General features: G+C 41.6%; 1 protein-coding gene across 1 annotated transcript in view; it reads right to left on the bottom strand.

The window, feature by feature from the left end:
* Positions 1–21,075, bottom strand: part of XPO4 (exportin 4) — a 57,738-nt gene extending 36,663 nt beyond the window's left edge. Inside the window, exons 1-4 of the mRNA XM_062567207.1 lie at positions 20,976–21,075; positions 12,459–12,600; positions 12,077–12,215; positions 322–438 (exon numbers count right to left, since the gene is read on the bottom strand). Of these exons, the coding sequence (XP_062423191.1) occupies positions 322–438; positions 12,077–12,215; positions 12,459–12,600; positions 20,976–21,069 (492 nt within the window). The 5' untranslated portion in view covers positions 21,070–21,075. The remainder of the gene's footprint in view (positions 1–321; positions 439–12,076; positions 12,216–12,458; positions 12,601–20,975) is intronic.
* Positions 21,076–24,825: the final 3,750 nt, after the last annotated feature.

Genomic DNA, 24,825 nt, shown 5'->3' with positions numbered 1-24,825 from the left:
ATTTAAGACTATCATTGTTCCACAGAGTATTCGTTTTGTTTGCAATTGGTAGCCAAGGAATTAAAGAGTCCGACTGTGCAAAGAGCTATAGCTCTACATTCATAAAATGGGCAAAAGGGATTGTACCTTTTTGATGCAATTATTAAAAATATATTATTCATTTTCCTAAAATAGTCAATATCTGTATGCATAATATATGTTTATCCTATTAAATGAGGTTAGGCACACATTGTAGCTGAATGCACCTAGTGCAATAAAGTACTTCTTAATATTTAAATTTTAGAAATATAGGTAGCATATATTGATACATAACTAATTTACCTGAAATATACGTTTACAGTTACCATGGAACTCCATGCTTAGTCCAATGTTGCTGGTTTTACTTGAACTTGAGAACTCGCTCAACAACGCCGTTAAAATGGAACAGGCCAAAGTTTGCTATAAAAAAAATAAGGGGGAATAACATAACTAAAAGATGTCCAAAAACATAATACTACCTACATCATCCTTAATTATTTTATTAACATATTTCTATGATTACTACTTCATTGTTCTTCTAATGCAAACTAGGAGAGCTCTTGCTTTCCAGAGTATAGACCCTTGGGTGAAGCATCTTTGAAATGATCCAGACTCCAGGCCTTACAACAAGAATTTAACTATGTGAGCAACATAAACTAGCACCTGTACAATTATCACTATAACATGGAAACAAACTTATTGCAATCCATTTGCCAGCCTTGCTGGCTATTTCCTCTCCCCCCTGCACGGGACTTTACAGATGTTATTAAGGATGATGCAGTTTCCTCTTGTTTCTATGGTTTAATAGTTAGGTCGCTCTGAAGTTTGTTTTAGCCCTGCATATGCTACACTTACCGTGTTGGTATTTGCTAGTGATTAAATTTATACCACAAAGTATAAAAGCTATTCAAAACCAGCAAATAGGTTGAGGAAAGAGGGGGAATAACAAGAAAGCTGACAAACACCTCCCTCCAAAGCACGAGGTGCACAAAGCCTCTGCAAGAGCCTGTAAAGCTACTCTTTCAGAACTATGTCCCAAAAGCAATATAAAATGGGTGAGAAAAATACAGGTCATTTTCAGAGAAACAGATCCCTTAAGCTTCAGGGTTTGAACATCTTTCTCATTCTCAAAATGTAAGGTGAGCTAAATCAAATGATTATGCTCAAACACAGATTAAGAACCAGCGTTCCTCTACAAAACACACTGCTCCAGCCACTGCTGCTGTTTTTTGAAAGAACAAAGCTTTTTTTTCCTGATGCCAAAGTCCAGTAACTTTCATCACCAGTTTTAATATATTTTAACTGACCGTTACACGCAAAGGAAAGTAAATATCGTATAACAGGGAAGCAAAGTGTCCTGCAGAAGTGTTCAACGTACTAGTGTAACGAGTACAATAGAAACTATATCCTGATAAAACGAAAACACTTTTAGTTAAATAGATGTTCTTAACACAAAACTTCAAAATTACTGGCTTTACTTCTAGACTGTTTGGAGCCAAGGTGCCAGGGCTGGACAGAGGGATAGGAATTGTTAAAGGGTCAGGCATGCCAGCAAGTGTCCAGGGGTTAAACAGAAATATGCACAGTACCTCTGAACACCCGAAAGATTAAAGTGGAGATGATACTATTTATGCAAGCTCATACAACAGCTGAGAGCAGTGCCATCCACCCACCAACTGCAACATCTTTGTTCAGAAATGCCTCTGAAGTCAGTACCTTGACCCTCCAGACTAGTTATCTTAGCTAGTATACACTAAATTAACATTCTTCCTTGCTAAATAAGTCCCAGATGGATCCAACAAACATACTGGCTTCGTAACAACGTATGGGTTTAATTTCCCTCTATATAATAAAGCTGTACAGTTGGCGAGCATATTGCTGACCAATTGCTAAATCCAAACCTTCCTGTTTTAAACAAATAGCTGTTTATTGCAAGTGGACTGTTCCTCATCTACTACAGTCACAATTGTCACATGTCACTCATGATAATAGCCAGTGACAAACAGCATCAAACTAACTTTCTTCAGCAGATGCGCATTTTGTCAGTCCTATACAAGGCTTCAAAATATTTCCAACTAGTTCAAATACTTCAGTACTTTATTTCCAGATTTCTGTGTGAGCCAGTTCTGCAGCAGAAAATTTATTTACAGAAATCTAGATTTGATCCAATGTAAGAATTAATGGAGGCTAACATTTTGAGCTTTAAATGCAACGTTAGAAGTCTCAGAATCAATCTGAAAAAGAAAAAAAAAAAAAACAAAAAAAACAAAAAACCCAACCACCCTCCAAGTCTGGCTCTAGAACAACATTTCAGATAAAAATATAAGCTTTCAGAGGAATAGTGCAAAGGTGCCAAAGAACACTACCTAACTTCATTGTATGTCAGCAGATGTAGAAGGCTTGCAAGGCTCTCTAAATACTTTAACCTAGACTTTGCATTTTGCTTCAGTTACTAACACACTGGTATTTTTCAGCTCCAAGAAGTAGTGACGTGAGGGCATCGCAGGCGATAGCCGTGAACGTGTACTGTTTGATGCTCTATAACGTACTATGATACCACGTGGTATTAATGGTTACAACAGGACAAGGGCCTGGCTAAACTAAGCTGCCTCTGCTTCATCACACAAAGATCTTCACAACAAGTTACTATGCAGAACACCACAGGACAAGCAGGGCAGCGACACAAGCTGGTTATCACTTACAGTTAGCTGCCAATTATGGGGAGAAAAACATCGAGTTAGAATGACAGGAAAGATATCAATGGGGGGAAAAAATTTTGTTCCCATCATGATTACAAAGAGCTAACATTAGCTGAAATTACAGGCATTTTCTCCTTCCATTTTTCTGCAGTTTGTATGGTATATGATCATCTTCCCTTCTGTCTGCATATTCATGTGCTATTGCGTGAAAACAAGTGATGCTTTGTGCTTTTCTCCTGATTTCAAGAAGTGTAAAATTAAGTGCAAAAGCTCTTACAAGATGTGAAGGTGAAGGATGCAGCTGGGCCTGGCTGAATCTGTTAAAAGTCTAATGAAAAAAGCTGAGTGGTGACCAGCGCACCTGCTTTCACCATGAGCACCGATGTCAGTGACCACGCTGAGCACGAAGGGAAGAAGTGGCACAGCACTGGAGAACTGCACGCTTGCCCCCTTCCCGCGGGGGAGCTCCTAGCACCCACCAGGGCACCCTGCACCCCTCATCTGCCCCTTTGCCCAGCACCCCAGCAGCTCGGGGCATGCTACGGCCCTTCCAACTCTCCTGTCGGCCACAGTGCAAGCATCGCTGGCCACATCACCAGTGAGGACCTCAGCACACCTGCCTCCAGCCACCAGAGCAGGAGAAGGCTACAGGTGGGATATGGGCCAGTAATTCCAAATCTGCTGCAAGAACAGGCAGAGAGGAGACTGTTATGAAGGCGGCTGGTGTTGACCACCCATAATGTCACTTACGGACAGAAGCAGAAGAATGTATTGAGAGCTGTAACCGATCCGTATCTACTTGCAATTTCTCCAAGCGTTTAACACAAAGCTGTATGCAAAACACTACTGCTTCTCAAAACCGCCTTAAGACTACGTACAGTTACACACACTGTAGTGCACAGAAGATTAACCATTGTCATATGAATATTGAAAGATAAACTAAGCAACATAAAAAATGTGTCCAGCCATCTGTTAAACTCTTCTCTATATACAGTAATATATTTCAGAGCCTCTGGAAAAAAGTATATTACTCTCTGTTAACAATTAAAAATTTAAAATATATTTTCTAAATTTATATGTAGGTTTGGTATGAAGATACTTTCAAAATATCTAAACACAACTGCAGGCTAAAGTATTATAAGATTTCAAAAATCTGAAAAGCAATGTAATTTAAGATAAGCCAATACAGCTGAGCTTTGTAGAATAAAACTACTTCCTCTTACGCATAATATTGTTGAATATATTTAATACATCCAAAGTTCTCTTTTTTTTCAGGCTTTCTGCCATGCCACATGAGATGAACAACCCAGTTTAAGAATATCATACAGTAATAAGTAGAAAATGCAAGTGATTCCGGGCATCGTATTAAAAGTCAAATCTGAATGTCCACTGCCCAGTAATGCCATTAACTTCATACCAGTAAGAGTACACCTCTGAACCTACTTTGACACACTCGCTAGCAATTTGACTAGTTCTGCCACAAGTACATACCCAAACAATAACCCCATCTAACAAAATAAAATACTTCTCTTGTTGGGATCAGTCTGCCTCTGAGAATAGCTTGGCACTCGCCCCAGTTAGCTTTATTACCAGGAATAAACTTTATGAAAGATCGCTATACATAAAATAGACTCTCAGCTGCTCAAACAGAAGATCAATGAGACTTGTGATAAGAGATTAACTTGGCAATCAGACACCCAATAGTAGCATGGGCTTAGTGTTTTCTTTTTAAATTACACTAATAAAATAGACACTTCAGAAAAAATATGCACTATTTTAACAGTAAAAAACATTTGCACACAAATCATAAAACTTAAATGTACGAGTAAATACAACTTATTCCTTTGAATGGAATGTCCCTTATAACTAAAGCTAAAGCCGTAATGTTTGAAGGGATTTCACACTTGTGCCTGCACTGCCCATGGAATAAGTGAACGGCTTCATTTGAGGGTAGTTAGGTTACAAAGCATCTGAAAGGAAGAACAGTTCAAGACCGGCTTAGGAAAAAATGGACATGTGGTACACCAGTTCCAAGGCAGAAAACGCCAACAGACAAAACATAATGGACTACAACATCAAAAATGTTTCCTTGCTTCTGAAATTCAGAGTAGACATACAGTCAGGTTCTCAGAGGCTTGATACAAGCTTTATCACCCATTTCTCTATCCCCCCCCCCCCCAAAAAAACTATCAAGTTAACTCTCTGCATGCACATTCTGCAAGCATCATTTATACCTTCAGAAAAATGAGCAAGCAGATTTAAGAGAATAAAGGTCTCACCTTCACAGACCAAATCATAAAGCCTACCCTATTACATTAAATCACTTCCAACTTGAATGCACATTTATATGACTGTTTTTGTCCCCATTCTTATATTATAAATTCTGTTACTTTAACCAAAGAGAAACCATAAGACGTATTTATTGACATTCCTAAACCAGCTCTTTTTCACCTGTGTAAAACCAGGATGCAGGTACAACCAGAGGCATGTAAGAGCAGAAGTTGTTGTGCTGTTCCTAGGTGATAAAATTCTGTAATAAGAATACGTCAAAAGCAATTTTACCAAATAAATTATTTAAAGGCAAAGCTTCCTTTGTAAAGGAGATAAGATTTCCCTTTCCCTAACTTTCTTGAATAAGCGCAGCTAAATTTTTCAGCATCCTCAGAGCATCTAAATCCCCAAAATGTGAGCTGCAGCTCTAAATGGAAAGGTGGCAATTAACAGTGTGGTCCTAGCACCCAAAGCAACGCAAATTGAATACAGATGTACAGAGAGCAACTGAGGCTGCTCTGGCTTTTCAACTTCTGAGTGAGATAATAACGGAAAAAATTATTACCAGAATAATAACCCTGATCAGCTCAGGATCTGAAGTAGTAGATCCCAGTCTGTCAGCAGCCAGGTCTGGCTGGGCAGGGCACCCCACTCCCTCTTGTTCCTCCTCTACCACCACACAACGGCAGATGAGCAGAACGAGCTTACCACACCGTGCCTATACCTACACTGTGGGCAAAGCTGTGCTTACCATCCTTGGAGGAAACTAGACTTATCAAGGAAGGCAACCCCCAAAACTGAGCTGAGAAAGAGAAAAGCAATTCCTCGGAGAATCAGTGGGGGCAACAGGAAGAGGACTGTGTGGCATCTGAAGTATGCAGACTTTGGCCAAAGGGAGCAGAGAAGTAGCAGCCTCTACTAATAGCTGAAGAGGTCTGGGCTGAGTTTGCTGGAGCTTAGGGTACAAACCATGTTTTTCTTTGTTTATCTGGGGATGGGCAAAGTTCTGAAGCTGAAATCAGGAGGAGGGAAGGGACAGAAGTAAACTCATCTAAGGAAGTGGATGTTTGAAAAACATTCATCTAGAAATAACATATCCTTCCTCAAGGCTCTTGTTCGAAAGTCACTAGTTGGATCTTCTGCTACTACAGTAGTTAAACACATCCAAGACTTTCAATTAAATTCAAAATAATAAATAGCAGTATCTTCAATTAAATTCAAAACAACAAATATTAAAGTCTAACCACACTGCTTGCCATCAACATCGCCCAGCTTCTAACGTATGTCATGTACTACTACTAGTTTTGGCAGATCATATTCTTGGCAAGTGCTCTATGGTGGACAGGTGTCATCTTTCCCCTCACTTTTTCCAAATACTTGATCCTGGTTGTTTTTTACTCCCTGTGCTTGCCAAACTTTCAGATATGCCAAATGAGCTGTGTTCCATGGCCGTGCTCCAGAGCAGATCTGCTTAAAAACAAACAAATAGGGGACTGGGAGGGAGAAGGCTGCTTGTTTTTAAGCAGACTACCACACAGTTCCAGGTTATTATTGAGCTTGCACAATTACAAGGGTAGTACCACTGAGGGGAAGAAAGAACAGACAGGTAGAGTTAATACACTTCTTAAAGAGGCTCTGCCCCTGAAGCCTCCTTATTTGTATGAGAGCACAGATATAAAAGAGACTCAGATGTAACATGTGAAAAGACATCATCTCTTCCTTGCCAGTGAGCCTCTAAGGTCTACATGTGCTATCTCATGAGACAGTAGAAGTGAAGAAGCTAAGAAGCTTCAACATAACATTTAGAATAGCAGCACATACCTCTTCTCTGGATTAGTCACTTCACTTCCCAATTCTGTCTTTGCAACCGTGGCTCCATTGTCAATGACAGTACTCGGAGTCATTAACTTCTAATCTTAACATTATTAAGCAACTAAACTGGAATTATGATTATTACATCCCTGTTACATGAATCTGGTGAAGAGGCTCTCTCTCAAAAGAGAAATTAGAAGTCATTAAAACACATCCTGCCCTGGTTAATACAAGTACAAAGATACTTATGTTTTAAAGTTCTTTTTAAATTTTATCAGAATTTAGCCTCATACTTGGAACAGTTCTTGTATTCTTGCAATTCCCAAAACATTTTGTTTAAACACATTAGTGCAGATCTTTAGACCTCTGGCCAGCATGATGAAAAAAGCTTAACTATCCTGGTTTACCATCTGGCTTTTATACTCAATATGCCTCCACCTTCATACAGAAAAGTAACAATTTTATTAGACCAGAAGATACAGCTGAAGATGGAGCAGAAAGAATGTTTTCCTCAAATCTGTCAAAATTTACAAGTCAAGAGAGAGTCTCCAAATCCCATCTGCTGCATGGAGATGGGAACAGCTAGACAGATATCCAGGAGTAAAATTCCTCTTAAAGAATAGAAATAAGGACTGTAAAAACTATTTAACTAGTTCTCTCTTCAGCCATTATTAATGACAGATTAATTTCAGTGAAGAAGAATGCTCAGTTTTGGGGGTTGGAGTGTAAGATCTCCAGAGGTCCTTTCCAACTTCAACTATTCCATGATTCTGTGAGTTCTGCTTACTAGTATTTCCCACTGTTCACATGGGACCCACATCATACTCCCAAGCAGTTAAGGTAAGTTGAAGCATCTGCATCTGCTCTCCAGCCTAGCTGAGAGCAAAGGAAAACAAAGTAAAGATCTGCAGACTTTAAGGCAGAAACAATTGTTAGGATCCCAGCATTCTTCCAGATCTTCACAGGTCTTTTGCACGTACAAAGTTAGTTAGGCATCAGATAGAGAGCTTTACGCTACAATATACTCTACGACATGCATACTAGATCTTAACAATACAGCTTCCGTTGCTTCACCACCTTGTGTCAGGTTTACAACAGTTGGACTCCTTTTCCCTCTAGCCACTCCCATTCTGGAAGAAATCGAGGCATAATCCTTATCCTAAAGCACGTTTAAACAACCGTTCCATCTGATTCTGCTCACATGCAGACAAGTTCCTCCCCCTGGGAACAGGTTATTTTAACTGCCAGGATTCCTGTCCTTCTGGCAGGAATGAAGAAACACAGAAATTCAGTTATAAAAAGCAGAGTATTCTAACACAAAAAAGAAAAGACCAAGAAATTGAAGGTATGTATAGTTGAAAAGAACATGGCCCACACAGTTCTCCAAAATCAGTGGTGGAAAATATACTTAGTGTTCTACAATTGGCCCACCATTATTGTGTCTATGGCCAGAAGCTCTGTCCTCTAGAGACTTTGAAAAAAGATGTTGAAATTGCTATCGGGGAGCATACAGGCTCTGCTTCACGAGCAGAAGAATGGCTTGAACGGACATTACATGAGCCAGGAAAAACAAAAACAGGAACTCCAAAACTAACCCACAGCCTCCCAGAGGACTACTACCTAAACTTGTTTGTAAATTAACAAGTATCCATACCCTATATACTCAGTGTACTTTTATCAGACAGTGGTCTCCTCCACAAGGTGCATAAAACTCAGCACCTCAGCAGAAGAACAGGAGCCAGCATTCCAGATTCAAAGCCTGGCTCTAACCATACATCCTTCCCATCCCCTTTTCCATGCTGAATAGTGTTATTTCTCTTTCGTGCTCTGTTATTTCATGAATGTGTTTCCGTTTTCCACTATTAAGAGACTACTCAATGCTAAAGCCAAATTTTTCATCTCCTGCCCCACTTTCTTCCTTTCATCTATATCCCTCTCCTTCTCTTCTATCCACCTCTGCCCCCTTAGATATTTTTCATTCTCAACAGTTAATCCATCAGTCTTGTCCCCATGTCAAGTTTGTCACAACATTATTTAACGTATCTTCCAGGTCCACCCTGAAATCCATTTCTAAAGAGATTTTAAATTTACATGCCAGAAATTAAGACTAATTAAGAAAGAAATTAAGAAATTAAGGACATGGGACTATACAGAAGGACACAGATCCAAAATACATAGTACCAGCTATGTTTGCTGTTCTCTTGATTACATTTAACTTTTTGACTTGACCTTGACAGCATGTTATACAAGTCCCATAGATTTTATGGGACACAAATACCTAGCAAACAAAAAGCTAGGGTTGCAGGGAGTGGAAAAGATTAAGTACTTACTTTGTTCTTGTAAGATAAAGAAGGGCCAGGTCGCTTCAGAGCCAGCAGAGATGAGAAAGCAAGCAAGAAGTAGGCAAGAGATCAGCTTATTTTTTTAAAAGGACAATTTCAATTACAAACTGTTATGTAAATTAAATTAAGCCTTCAGCTTAATTATTTCAGTTTCAGCTAGCTCTTTTCTTTACACAGAGCTCCCTATTTGTACATTCTCTTTCTGAACAGACCAAAAAGTGATGTCTTTTCTCTACCGCAGGGGAAAAGCACATGGTTTTTCAATGCTTTTTTCCCCCACTTTTTCTTTGTTACCCCATAAGCCTGACTCAGTCTAATGCTTGTACAAAGCCATTATCAATGGCTGAAAGTCATGTTTGAAAACTTTAACGTTTTTAAACAGTAAGTGACCTGCTGCTGATTCCATATGGTTCTTCCAAAGCTGCTGGACTGAACCACAGGCAGGATGACACAGATGGGTGGGCAGCAGACCAGAGGGAAACATTATGGAGCAGCTGTCTGGGCAGGACACAGAGAGGGACCAGAAGACTGGATAGAGAATTGGGAGTGAAAACAGTGTGACAGAATACAGCATTATACCCTGTCATTTCAGGAGACAAGTGTGCATGCTGCATCATGGAAAAGAGGTGATAAAGAAAGTGAAAGAGTCAAGGAGGCACATACAGAGGGCTGGGAAACATCTGCTGATCTCTCCCAACACTCGTATCTTACCCTCCTCCTGACTTGGGTGGAAGCTCGTTTTTGTAAATGACTAAAATAAGTACATCTCCAGTGGAGCAAAGCACAGAAATGCTGTGATGGTACATCCCCATTACACTGCACGGCACTGTCCTCTTAGATCATCTTGGTCTAGCAAGAAGTATAATTTCATTAGCTTTGTACCATGCCCTACAGATCTGTCAGTAAAGACTCCACACTCCAACGGCTCAGCTCTGGCAGGTACTGTACTAACACACACACAAATATAGAAAAAACACCAAAATACCCTCAGAATTTTGGTGTTGCTTATTATTCTGTATTAAAGATGCCAAGTCCCCAGTCACAAGAAGCATTGCCATTACTACACAATTTCTCTCACAAGAAAGTCTCAGAAGATTACAAAAACATTTTTATGAATGAGAACTATTTTACAATATAAAGTAAGTGCGTGGGAGTATATTCCACATGTGCATGGGACTATGTGTTTATATCAGTCTGTTTAAGACTTGCAAACATACACTGCACCATATAGAAAAGATGTTCAAACAGCATCACGTGTCTCTTTATGATTAGCATACTGGAATAGAAAACGTCATTACATGCTCAAGATAGGTTTAATACCCTTCCTAAAACTTGCTCCACAGTTTTGCCAAAGTAATTGTGCTCAAGAGTAATGTTTGTGGAGAGAAGTAGATAAAAGGAGAGAAGCTGAGCCAAAAATCATCTACAGCGGCAGTGAGTGAAGCTTAGAGAAGGGGAGACTGAAAGACTGCCGCTTCCCCTCGGCACAGCCAGTCCCTGGGGCAGTCTGCTCTGCAGCAAGTCTGGTGTGATATGTGCAGCTGGTAGTTTTAACCGATTACACACTGTGTTCAGCGTAGCACATTTGTACACTAATGCACGCACAGAATATAACTGTAGAAGCAGGGCTGTGCAAGAGTTAATTTAGTGATGACTTCTCTGTCAGCACGCGGATTTTTTACTCCACTTTCGTTTTGTTATAGAAAGGTCACAAACTATGTAAGCACACATACAGGTACACACAAAACTTGAAAACCTTAGTCATAATTCCATTTTAAAAACACAAGGCTATGGGGCAGGGGGGAAACATGAGCTAAGTGCTGTTCTTTTAAATACGTATTTCTATCCAAACTATACACAACCAGAGATTTAAATTTTTTTTCATTAAGCTAAATAACAGTGAATTTAAGACTTAGTATCATAACCGAAACTTCCATTCCCTGGAGAGATACCAACTTGTACTCAGAGGTGATATACTATTTTTAGGACCATGAAACGAGCTGCACTACTTCTAGTGCACTTCTTTGATTGAATTTTCAGAGTTAAATATTTGCAGCTCACATCTAGTACATATATCACTCTAAATGTTCAGCAATGTTAACAGTCAGTTCCCTCAGGGGTTGTTTTGTCTGAATAAAGCTTCAGTTAAAAATTTCAGTATGGAATCTACATAATCTTAGATTTGCATTTGGTAGGAGAAAAATCACCTCTTTAATCTCTAGTTACATGCCTCTATTATGACCTATTCTAAACTTATCTCCTGGCATAGCAAATGGAATTCCACTAAATGCATAGATAGATATTGGACACCTTGTTTCCACTTTGAGCTCAGTAAGGAAGGTAACACTTACCCCTAGTATGACATTAAATCTAGAGTAAGTTTTGTATTTCCATTCCACTTTTTACTTCCTCGCATCCCTTCCTCTCCACCCACCCGCCTCGCGAGGAACGGCCGAGGTCTACGCCTCTTGCTCTGCAGCCGATTCCGACAGCTGAGCCACAGGAGGGTGCAGCGCCGGACAGATGGGAGGGGAACAGAGCATGTAGGGAACCACTGCCAGCCAAGGGAAAATCCATTTTAGATCATGCTGGTTTGTTAAAGAAACCCAGAGAAACAAAATCCCCCACCACATTAGTACCAGTCAAAGCAGAACCAAGGATCACTGTGGGCAAGCTGAGTGACAATTCAGATAAACCTATTAAGAAATTTAGTATAGCTATGTAGTAAAGGACTATACATACTACTGCTAATCTCAACACAGTTTTGTTCAAAAATCTAAACAGTCTTAGGAGATGACTGTTTGAATAGCTATGAACTTAATTACTTTTCTTATCCCAAAATTAAAAATAATATAAAAGATCTTATGGTTACTAAGTACCTAATTTATGTTACTGATATAGTTGCTTAAATTTTGAAAAAAAAAAACTACTTACCACAGTGGGGTTACCGCTGCTGATCAACTGGCTAACTTCATGGAAAATGCTTTTGCAGTCGATTGATTTGTCTAATGATCCCCGTTTCACTATTACCGCTACTGCTAATAGAATCTGCTCCCGAACGTACTTTTGAAGGCTGTAAACAACATTGCAGAAATATGTTTGCAAGTAATTTTGAACACGAATACCCACTAAAAATTTAAATGCATTTTTTTTTCAAACATTCTGTGTGAATGCTTAAGAGAAAGCTGACAATATGGTAGAAGCCTTAAAATCTGGAAGATGCATTACTGTTGAAATAGTCTTCTACCATAACAAAAGGAAAAATGAGATCTATGCAGAATCTTACGTGTCTAAGAGTTATTTTTTCTATACTTACTTAGGCCTTTGTAAGACATAGGTTAGAAGGAATGTTCGCAGTGACTCGATGCTAGTTTTTTCCAACAGAATCCATTCTCGTACAACTGCTTCCATTATCGCTGTAGCAGCTTGAAAAAGGACATAGTCCACTTTACTAGTTTCTGTTGGGAAAAACAAAGGGAATTTGAGTATCAGAAGATACGCATATATTTAACTGGTATGTTTTTATAAGAAAAAAATTAATGGAATTTTAAGATTATTTTATTATTACGAGAACAGACAAAAATTACATTTCACAGGGAAGAAGGAAAATCAGTAACCCAACTATTGGATTGTCAAATATTATTTCAGTTGCATCAGAGATTCAGGGGAAGAAAAACTGGCTGCACATGAAAACTGAGCCAAAGATCAAGAGTAAGAATGGTAAAAAAAAAATTACTGTGAAACAAAATAAAATAACGATCAATGATTTTAATCACAATACATTAAGATATGATTAAATTGCAGGGTATGGCAGAAGTGAGGTCTCCTCTACCACTTGAGTGCTTGCTTTTGCAACCAACAATGCGTAAAATTACATGCATTTTATGGATAGATGACTTGGTCATAAAGATGACTTTCTTTAAATTATTAAAATATAAATTTTACAGACTAGTGTATTTAAGGTTTTCTATATTAAGCTCAAGCTTCCATGTTTTTCACTGAGCTAACCAAAATATAACTTCTTAAAGCACAGAAACTATTAGGCCTCATTATCCAAACAGTGACTGCTTTATACACAGATAGGCTAAGGAAGCATGTTATGGTAAAAGGTGGTGGTTTGAGTCACTACAAAATACACTTTAAAGAAAAACCCCCAAAGTTGAACTTAGTTTGTATCACAACAAGAGCCTACAGAGAAATATTTCTGGATCCGTTGCATTTTAACTTAGAAATAACAGGCAGTATCTCACTAACCAGCTTCGAAACATTTCGTCCTCTGTAGAAAACTCAGAAGGAGCAGTTAGGAGAACTGTAGCCACAGACTGCAAAAGCATAAAATATGAAAAAGAAAAAAAGATCTAGAAGAAGAAGTGGAGTTTGAGCTATGGTGAATGGCCTGCCAAGACTAGAAGAACTGGTTTTGTGCGAGCAAACTGAATCATGGGATGATGCACTTCAAGTGCATCAAAACAAACTACAAAACAAACCTTCTTCTGATTGATACACACAAGTTTAAAACATTCATTCCCTCTATATACAAGTTCTATATTCAAGATAGCAGTCAATTTGCTAAAATGTTTTAATGTAATTTTATTAAGTAGGCTTTGAACTCTAAACGCTACACAGGTAAACATGTTTAAATCAAAACAAAACACCTTTAAATATTATTTGGAAAAAGTAACCACTAAATTAAAAACTAATGTGTATGTCTAACATATACATAAAAATGAGCAAAATTATTCCTCCATGGAAAACTTAATTCCTCCATTTTCTAACTTTTGGATCTCTGGCTTTGCACATTGCACAAAGCTCACGCAAACAGAGAATACTATTAAAAAAGGGGTGGGGAAAATGGAATTTCTTCTTTGCATCAAGTACCACAGATCTAGAACTGCAGTCACTAACAGCACAGACATCCAGCACTTGGTGCAAGTTTTTAAACTAGTATGAGCACCATTATCCCCTACTTGAAGTCTCTAAAGGAAGACAAGGAGAGCTTTGCCACTACATTCAACTGCTATAAGCTTACAGACAAAGAATGCAGAGCCTCGTGCTTTGTGGGTTCAATTCCAGGTTTCTAAAGAAAACCTATTATAAGAGCTGTTCCTCTCTTTCTTTTACTCATCATATCCACTTTTGGATATCCACTGTGTGGCTCAAACACTCTTCTTTCCATGAATGTCACCTCTATCCTTGTTATTTCTCTCTCCCTCCATTCTAGTTCCTACTCCAGACACATTTTCAAGTTTTTCTCTTTTAAGCCAACTCAGAATCACAGAATGAGCAAGGTTGGAAGGGACCTCAGGAGATCATCTAGTCCAACCCCCCTGCTCATACAGGGTCACCTAGAGCATGGTAGACAGGGTTGCATCCAGGCAGGTTTTGAATATCTCCAGAGAAGGAGACTCCACAACCTCTCTGGGCAACCTGTTCCAGTGCTCCATCACTCTCACAGTGAAGTTGTTTTCCCTCATGTTCAGATGGGACTTCCATCCCCCAGGGCTCAGTACTGGGTCCCATCCTGTTCAACGTCTTCATCAGCGACCTGGATGAGGGGACAGAGTGCCTCCTCAGCAAGTTTGCCGATGATTCCAAGGTGGGAGGAGCGGCTGACACACCTGAGGGCTGTGCTGCCCTTCAGAGAGACCTGGACAGATAGGAACCTCGTGAGGTTCAACAAGCGCAAATGCAGAGTCCTGCACCTAGGGAACAATAACCCTAGGCACCAGTACAAGCTGGGGGCTGACCTTCTGGAGAGCCGCTCTGCAGAGAATGACCTGGGAGTGCTGGTGGATGACAAGTTGACCATGAGCCAGCAATGTGCCCTTGTGGCCAAGAAGGCCAATGATCTCCTGGGGTGCATTGGGAAGAGTGTTGCCAGCAGGTCGCGGGAGGTGATCCTGCCGCTCTACTCAGTCCTGGGGAGGCCTCATCTCGAGTAGTGTGTCCAGTTCTGGACTCCCTAGGACAAGAGAGACATGGAGCTACTGGAGAGAGTCCAGCGTAGGGCTACGAAGATGATCAGAGGGCTGGAGCACCTGCCCTGTGAGGAACGGCTGCGAGAGCTGGGCCTGTTCAGCCTGGGGAAGAGAAGACTGAGGGGGGATCTTATCAATGTGTACAAGTACCTGAAGGGAGGGTGTCAAGGGGATGGGGACAAACTCTTTTCAGTTGCCCCGTGTGACAGGACAAGAGGCAATGGGCAGAAATTGAAGCACAGGAAGTTCCGCCCGACCGTGAGGGGGAATTTCTTCCCTGTGAGAGTGACGGAGCACTGGACCAGGTTGCCCAGAGAGGTTGTGGAGTCTCCTTCTCTGGAGATATTCAGGGCTTGCCTGGATGAAACCCTGTCTACCATGCTCTAGGTGACCCTGCTGAGCAGGGAGGTTGGACTAGACAATCTCCAGAGGTCCCTTCCAACCTTACTGATTCTGTGATTCTATGGTTAAGTCTGTGCCCATTGCCTCTTATCCTGCGCTTGGCACTAATGGAAAGAGTCCAGCCCCATCCCCCTGACACCCTCCCTTCAGGTACTTGTACACATTGATAAGATCCCCCCTCAGTCTTCTCTTCCCCACGCTGAACAGGTCCAGCTCTCTCAGCCGTTCCTCATAGGGCAGATGCTCCAGCCATCCGATCATCTTTGTAGCCCTATGCTGGACTCTCTCCAGTAGCTCCATGTCTCTCTTGTACTGGGGAGTCCAGAACTGGACACAGCACTCCAGATGTGGCCACCACCATCTGAGTAGAGCGGCAGGATCACAGAATCACCTCCCTCGACCTGCTGGCAACACTATTTCTAATGCAGGATACCATTGCCTTCCAGGCCACAAGGGCACATTGCTGGCTCACAGTGAACTTGTTGTCCATCAGCACTCCCAGATCCTTCTCTGCAGAGCTGCTCTACAGAAGGTCAGCCCCAACTTGTACTGCTGCATGCGGTTGTTCCTCCTTAGGTGCAGGACCATGCACTTGCCTTGGTTGAACTTCATAAAATTCCTCTCCGCCTAACTCTCCAGCCTGTCCAGGTCTCTCCAAAGGACAGCACAGCCCTCAAGTGGATCAGCCACTCCTCCCACCTTGGGACCATCAGCAGACTTGCTGAGGAGGCACTCCATCCCCTCAGCCAGGTCACTGATGAAAAAGTTGAACAGGATGGGACCCAGGACTGAGCCCTGGGGAATTCCACTAGCCACAGGCCTCCAACTTGACTCCACACCACTGATAATGACCCTTGGAGCTCTGCCTTTCAGCCAGTCCTCAGTCTAACCCACTGTCCACTCATCTAACCAACATTTCCTGGGCTTACTTACAATGATGTTAAGGAAGACAGTGTCAAAAGCCTTACTGAAGTCAACATACGTAACGTTCACTGCTCCTCCCTCGTCCACCTAGCCAGTCATTCCATCATAAAAGGCTATCAGACTGGTTAAGCAAGATTTCTCCTTGGTGAATCCATGCTGACTGCTCCTGATCACCTTCTTTTCCTCCACAGGCTTAGAGATGACATCCAGAATGAGCTGTTCCATCACCTTTCCAGGGATGGAGGTGAGGCTGACCAGCCTATAGTTGCCTGGGGCCTCCTTCTTGCCCTTTGTGAAGACAGGGGTGACACTAGCTTTCTTCCAGTCCTCAGGCACTTCTCTAGTTCTGCATGACCTTTCAAAGATGGAGAGTGGTCTGGCAACAACACCCGCCAGCTCCCTCAGCACTCATGGGTGCATTCCATAAGGGCCCATGGATTTGTGGATGTCAAGTTTGCCTAGAATATCTCTAATCCCATCTTCCTCGACCAAAGGAAAGTCTTCATTTCTCCAGATTTTCTCCCTTATCTCCAGGCTCTGGAGGGCTGCCCTTAACAGTAAAGACTGAAGTAAAGGAGGCATTCAGTAACTCTGCCTTCTCCGGATCTTTCGTCACCAGGGCACCCACCCTGTTCAGCAGCGGGCCCACACTTTCCTCAGTCTTCCTCTTGCTACTCATATATTTGAAGAAGCTCTTCTTGTTGTCCTTAACATCCTTTGCCACATTTAATTCCAAACGGGCCTTAGCCTTCCTCGTCACATCTCTGCATACTCTTAACAACATTGCTCCCAAGTGGCCTGCCCCGTCTTCCAAATTCTGTGTACTTTCTTCTTCTGTCTGAATTTGGCCAAGAGCTCCTTGTTCACCCATGCAGGTCTCCTGCCTGCTTTGCTGGACTTCTTTCTCATAGGGATGCACTAATTTTTAACTTGGAGGAAGTGATGTTTGAATAATGACCAGCTCTCCTGGACCCCTCTTCCTTCTTGGGCCCTAACTTAAGAGATTCCTCCAAGTCCGTCCCTAAAAAGGCCGAAGTCCGCTCTCCTGAAGTCCAGGGTTGTGATCCTGCTTATTGCCTTGCTTCTTCCATGCAAGATCCTGAACTCCACCATCTCATGGTCACTGCAGCCAAGGCTGCCCCCAACCTTCACATCTCCAGCTAGTCCTTCTTTGTTGGTTAGGACAAGGTCCAGCAGCACACCTTCCTCTTCCACCACCTGTGTCAAGAAATTATCACTGATGCACTGCAGGAGCCTCCTGGACTCTTTGTGCCTAGCTATGTTGTCCTTCCAGCAGATGTCACAGTGGTTGAAGTCCCCCAGGAGAACCAGGGCCTGTGATCACGAGGCTGCTTCCAGCTGTCTGTAGAAGGCCTCATTGACTACCTCTTCCTGGTCAGGTGGCCTGTAGTAGACACCCACAACCATGTCCCCCATGCCGGCCTGCCCTTTGATCTTCACCCAATAAGCTCTCAACTGTCTCTTCCTCCACCCCTAGGCAGAGCTCAATGCATTCCAGTTGCTCTCTCACATAAAGAGCAACTCCACCACTTCGCCTTCCTGGCCTGTTTTTCCTAAAAATCATGGCTCTGTGACCGCACACAGATCTCCAGTTCTTCTTGTTTATTCCCCATGCTGTGTATATTGGTGTACAGGCATTTCAGAGAGCTAGTCATGCATGCAGGTTTCCCAGGAGTGTAAGGGGGTCCCCCCATGGCCATGTCTCATATGCACATCTTCAGCTGCATGCACCCACCGGAGGCCTCCCAGCTTGAGCTGTTTTGTTGACTACCCTCTCTCTAACTCTCCCCTTCCTACCTAGTTTAAAGCCCTCTTTACCAGGTTAGCCAACCTGTTGGCAAAGACATGCATGCTCTGCTTAGTGAGGTGGATCCTAACTCTCCCCATCAGGTGTTGATCTACAAACAGGGTCCCATGATCATAGAAACCAAAACCCTGCTGCCAACACCAGTGGTGCAGCCAGTTGTTAACTTGAAAAATCCTTGAAAATCCCCATCTACCCTAACCCTCTGGTTCTTACACCTCCTCACCTGTGCATATCCCTTCAGCACACTTCATTTCTTCCTCCTTGCAACTTGTTTCCCTCTTCTAGTTCCTTGATTTCATAATCACAGAATGTTTGAGGTTGGAAGGGACCTCAGGAGACCATCTAGTCCAACCCCCCTGCTCAAACAGGGTCACCTAGAGCATCTTAGACAGTATTGCATCCAGGCGGGTTTTGAATATCTCCAGAGAAGGAGACTGCACAACCTCTCTGGGCAACCTGTGCCAGTGCTCCGTCACTCTCACAGTGAAGCTGTTCTTCCTCATGTTCAAATGGGACTTCCTGTGGTTCAGTTTGTGCCTTTTGCCTCTTATCTCGTGCTTGGCACTACTGAAGAGTCCAGCCCCATCCTCTTGGCACCCTCCCTTCAGGTACTTGTACACACTGATAAGATCCCCCCTCAGTCTCTTCTTCCCCAGGCTGAACAGGCCCAGCTCTCGCAGCCGTTCCTCATATGGCAGATGCTCCAGTTTCCTTACCATCTTCGTAGCCCTATGCTGGACTTTCTCCAGCAGTTCAGTGTCTCTTTTGTAGTGGGGAGCCCAGAATTGGCATACACAGCCTCACCAGGGCTGAGCAGGGGCTGAAGCTGCCTCTCCCTTCTCACTCCTCAGGAATAAATCAGCTGTTCTTCCCCTCCTGATCCTATGAACATCAACTCAAGAAGCACAAAACTTTCGAAAAAGGCTCTCAGTTCCAGGTCTCAGCATTTCAACCACTTAATAGAGAAGCTGCTGCAAGGAAAACCCTGTCCCATGTCAAGGCATGCTTGTTTTTCAATGGTGATAGTACATGAGCAGTTTAAAGATGCAGTTTTTCTAGACACTCAAAAGGTGTTAAAAATAGAATCATGTTCTTTCCAACCAGCAATATTTCAGAAGAAAAAGAATGATGTCTGCAGTGATAGTTCCATTATTAATGCTAAATCGCATTCACTTCCCTGAGAACAAGAGGCAATGGTGTATCCCTTAGCACAAGTAATACTGCTAGTAATTTATTTAATAAATTTCCATTATTTACTTTCTGAGTAGTGACAAACATACCTCTTAAGAGAAATGGAACTATTGATCCAAATCTGACGTGTTTCCATAGAGATCACCCAAGAAATTTCTGATAAAAGGGTGATACCTACTTACCTCTTTCCTTTCACTGCAGCTACAGTCCCACAAAACTGAGTCAATATTCTATGGCTTCTACCAAACAGGCAGAAACATTTCTAACTTCATTCTTTGAAGCAGTTGGGCCCCTAAGTGAAACTTAGTTAGACTCTCAGCCCAAAATAGATTCTCACCGTGGAGAAGTTCAGCATCAGTGCTCTGGTAAAGGCATACAAAATTGTACTGTCAGCTGATTTCATGGGAAGCACCCAGCTATCAAACTGCAGGCGGTTCTACAGCTCCATTGATGAGACAGCATTACCACACGCATGTAACAGAGGAAAGCTGAACCTATTAGGTCAGTGTAGGGATTTAGCCACCCAAACAAGCTGCACCTTACAAACTTCAAAGTTGCCAGAAACAAAATCAAGCAACAGCCTTCACTCTCCACTAGCACATATCTCTGCTAAAGCAGTCTAGCAGCTCTGCAAATATTTAAGCTGTCGTTTCACCCAGACTTTAAGCAAGCACTACTGCCAAAAGGAGCAACCTTGCTCTCTCGCAGCTACCAGCAGCTCCCTGGTATCCCTGTGCCATGCCTTCCCACCCTCCCACATTCAGGTATGAATATTTGCAAAGTGAATCTGAAACTGTTCTCTGATCTGGTTGAACCTAGCCTATTGATTTACCATTATGTTATTCAGTTTATCAGATGGCCACTCAAGGTGCAATATATGAAGAGGACTAAGGAGGGGATGAAGGAAGGTGGGACTGCCTCTTTCAGCTGATGTGCCAGTTGAAAGCTATTGCACAAGTATAACCTTAAAATGCATTTATATAAGGAATTGTTTAAACATACATATTGTTTTACTAATACAAAATCTGAATTTTGTTTACATATTAAAAATATTTCAGTTTGCTTGTAAAGTCACTTTCAGTTCTTAAAAACAGATATTTCAACTACCTTTTAATTAAGACAGTTATCCAAACCTAAAAAAAAAAAAAGAAAAAAAAAAAAAGACAAGAAAAAGTTTTCTGGTTTTAAAAACCCAACTGAACAAAGCCCTAGGCAGCCTGGTCTGAATTCAGTGTTGACCATGCTTTTAGCAGAAGGCAGACTAGCGACTTCCTGAAACTCCTTCCAAACTGAGTTATTCTATGACTTACAGCCAAACTGAATAACAGGGTCAAAAATATCATATGGAAACAAATGCATAAAACATGAAATATGGAAAAAACTAAAGACAAATAAAAATCACCCCTCATCAAAATCGAGGCTAATGTTCATATTCCCAACTGCAGAATAACAGCACTGTCTTAGTTATAAAACAGGTACATGTTTAACACCTTCATTTATTAGAACTTACCCAAAATGTGTTTGCAAACAGCAAATGGCGATTTTGATTTCCTAAATGATAAGAATATGTGCTCAGCATGCTGCCGTTGTTCATTATTGACCATGGAAGGTGGTGCCTGAGAGAAAAGAGCCAAAATGAAGTTGTTTAAATACTAAAAATTAGTTAAAGTACATCCCAATTGCAAATATCTCTTAGCAACATATGAACTTATAAATTTCCACCTTGTTAAATATCAAAACCAAGTATCTTGTGCTAAAATTGCCTGTTACTTCTCAGGCACGGCTTTGGCTTACGTACCATTGTGTTTTCACACTGTGTACACCTAAACGTGAACATTCAGACATCAGGCAGACTGTGATTAACTGTTAATTATTGCACACCTAATGACACTTCTGAACTCAAGATTAAAAATGAGATCTAAATTCAGCCCGATCCTTTTTCTGTATCAACCAAAAAAACCACTGCACACCTCTAGACATTGCTAACCCTGCTCACAGGCACAGAAATATAGCACTGATTTTTTCCTTACTTCTCTGTATTTGCTTGAAATGTTATTTGTATGATTAAACACAAGGGGTTAAAAACAAACCATGAAGCTGCATGTATTTAGAAATAAAGCATTTGCAGTAACATACTGCCCTCTAGTGTTTAATGCTGAAGTGATACTCTTGCAGAGCAAGTAGAAGCTCAGCTTCATCATTAATGTTTCCCAGTTTCTGCTGATTAGGATTTAGCTGAACAAGTGCATCGCACAAAATACTCTTGGAGGGAATCAGCATGACAAGGCAGTGCAAACTGAACTGATACAGCTTCCAGAAAGCAGTGCACGAGTGTAGAAGGATTAAGGCCATATTAATAGGGAAATGGTTTGCACAGAAACTATAAAGCCAGTTCTAGGTTATACAATATGTTATTAAACTTAAGCTTAACTTGTAAACCACGAATCTGAGCCCTATCTGTTCTTGGCAATCTGAGGAGAACACATGCTCTGCACATCTTTTGTTTCGTTACCTGCTGCTTTGGGGATAAAGGCATCAAGACCTTAACATAAAGAGCAAGGTTTTTAACTTGAGAAGTATTTTCCAGCAAATAAAATACATACATTAAATCTCATTTAATTCTTTCATCCTTGACAAAACACAGAATACAGAAGATTCTAATACGAGCTAACGATAATACAGATTAAAACTGATGCTCCTCAATCATTTCCTCAATAACGTGATTAAACAAAGCAAAGAAAAGCAGATTGCTATCATTTGATCAAGTAGGTGCTAATAAACAGCATCCTTGCAGAGCAAACTGCCGACTTTATAACTTTCCCAGTGCAGATATAACGAATATCTGAGAGGGGTGCACAAAAGAAAGAAGAAATGGAGGAAGGAGGCCACAAGAAAGCCCTTGCTGTTCCGGATGCTCTGTCCCTTCGCACACCTCCTTCCCTTGGGTTGTGCTCTGCTCTAGGCAGCTGGGAGGCACGACCTCTCTGGACACCGATTTTTAATGTGAGCAAAATAGCCCAACCCCACCAGCTCTGAGACTGAGTTTAGTCCATCTCCTGTGCAAATCTTTGAAATCCAGAACACCTAAGCTTTTATTAAGTTTTTAAGTAAATTTAAACTTTAAAAAAAGCAGCCTCACAGAATACGGGTTCAGGGCGCCTCTGTGATAAAACCTTAATTCTACAGTCTGCAGCTGGCCTGGCTGCTCCCAGCGACCTATGGCTTTTGCATTTTGAATCACAGCACTGACCCGTCTGGACTCTAATTACAGCCACCGCAACAAATGTGGCTGCACCAAGTCCCAGAAGAATATCTAGAATACAGCATCAAAAGTGCATGTGAATCTTGGAAGATGCCCTCTGCCCAGTTTTAGGGATGAACGACAAAGCTACAGCTTGACGTGCGTTTATTTAATGTCTTACTAATTTTTGTACCTATTGCAAAAAGCAAACCAAAACAAGAAAAGCAGTCCCTGCTTGTTCCCACTGCATCCGCACAGAGAACCAGATGTGGGAACCAACTGCTGAAAGACATCCCACCAAAGGCAGCTTATTTTGCGTCTGGATCAATCCTCCAGCCTGCTTCAGCAGAAGACCACAACAAGGTTTGTGCTAGCACAGTACAGGATGTAACGGCTGAAATCACAGGCTGCTTTTTTCAGCATCAGTTACAATTAAAAGTACATTTGATCTACGGCCTTTTGTTGCTACACGGTATCAGGGAAATATTCCGAAGTCTACTGAACTACACAACTTTGGTCAAGGAAGTTTAATGAAAGCTAAGAATGAAGTGTTTGAAATGAGCCATTTGCTTGACTACCTCACTGCCACCAGAGGAAGAGGCCCCACTCCTTTTCCCCCTCTCACCTGCACAGTCTTGTCACCTTCTCACACTATCCCTTGCCTCAGTCACCCTACCAAAAAGGAAAAGGAAGGAGGAAGGAGAGGGAGAAGTAAACAATCTTCTGCCACTTATTATAAGCATCCAGAAGTCAGACAAGTGCCAAATGCAGTGGAAGGAGGGAGAAGAAAAGGAGATGAGTGGTGTCACCCCTTCAGCAATACCAAACTCGCACATACACTCAGCAATCTTGCAAAACCTCACAAAACACAGCAATGTTAGAAGGGATCCTCAGGGTGGAAGTAACAAGAGATAACATTTTGCAAGGCCGGGGTCGCTTATATTCTTAGAGCAAGAAGAGCAAATAGGGGCTATTCAATCTTGACCCGATTTTGCCTTAACACAGCGCACTTGCCTTGGTCATACAGAGCTCACACCTATTTTCAGTGCTCTGAAATATGTGCAAGGGCAGAACGCTTCTAGGGACATCAGCAGCAAATTAGAGCTCCACTGAAAAAAATGGTAGAATTAAAGTCGCTTGATGGAAAATACAACCTTACATTTACAATAACCAGAAAAGAACACTCTAATATTTTTATTTCAACTCTTACTTTCTACTTTTCTAAAGTCTGATTATAGAAGATCTTTGCCACCCTAGAAAGGCATAGGGCACATCATATCCCTATACTAATTTTAAAAATCACAATAATTATACATTATCAACTTATTCAGACTCTCAAAGCCATCCTGAATGGACAACTGCTACTGATAAGCTTTAGACTGTACTGTATAACCACCAGAGGGAGCTTAAAGTTCACAGTCTACTGCCTTCACGGTACCCAAAAATTAGTTATCAGTACACTAAAAGTATTTTAAATTCCAGTTACTTTAAGGCTTTAAAGGAAAAATTGGCGTACGCAAGCTCTACACACAAACGTCGCGCTACGAGAAGATGGGCTCCGGTGAGCGGGACAGCGCTGGAAGCGGCCCCGCAGCACCCGCTTGGACAACAGGGTTTGCAACATACCCTGAGCTGTGCTCCGAAGGAGTTTTCCCCCAAAGCCCCGCAAATATGTTCACCGTTGTCTTTCTAATTGCCACCTTCCAGCTCTTGTTTCCCATTGATCTGAAGGGGAATTTTTAGAAGCCTGTTAAGGATCAGGCTTTTGGTGTGCTGAAGCTCCTGCCAGCTGTACTCCTTTACTTTCTGCATTGCCTGATGTTACTCTTAATACCCATCCGCCATCTCTTTCGTCTTCTAGGCAGCTATAAGAAGCTCTCTAGCACACAGATAAGCTTTTTTGTAAAGTTTTTTGTTTTTAACACAAGTTATTAGCCCACAAAAATAGAGCTCCTATCTTAGAGAGTATTATAAAAGAAATTATTTCCCTTCCACTGTGAACATCCTTTGGCTACAGAAACAGAACATCAACAGCAATGTCCGAATCCAATGGGACTTGAATAAAGATTATTCACAGGAGGGAAAGAAAGCCTGAAAACACAAAACTAGAAACACTCTG

The sequence above is a fragment of the Rhea pennata genome, chromosome 1, assembly GCF_028389875.1.
Source record: "Rhea pennata isolate bPtePen1 chromosome 1, bPtePen1.pri, whole genome shotgun sequence".
Lineage (NCBI taxonomy): Eukaryota > Metazoa > Chordata > Aves > Rheiformes > Rheidae > Rhea > Rhea pennata.
This window is presented reverse-complemented; position numbering and strand designations above follow the sequence as displayed.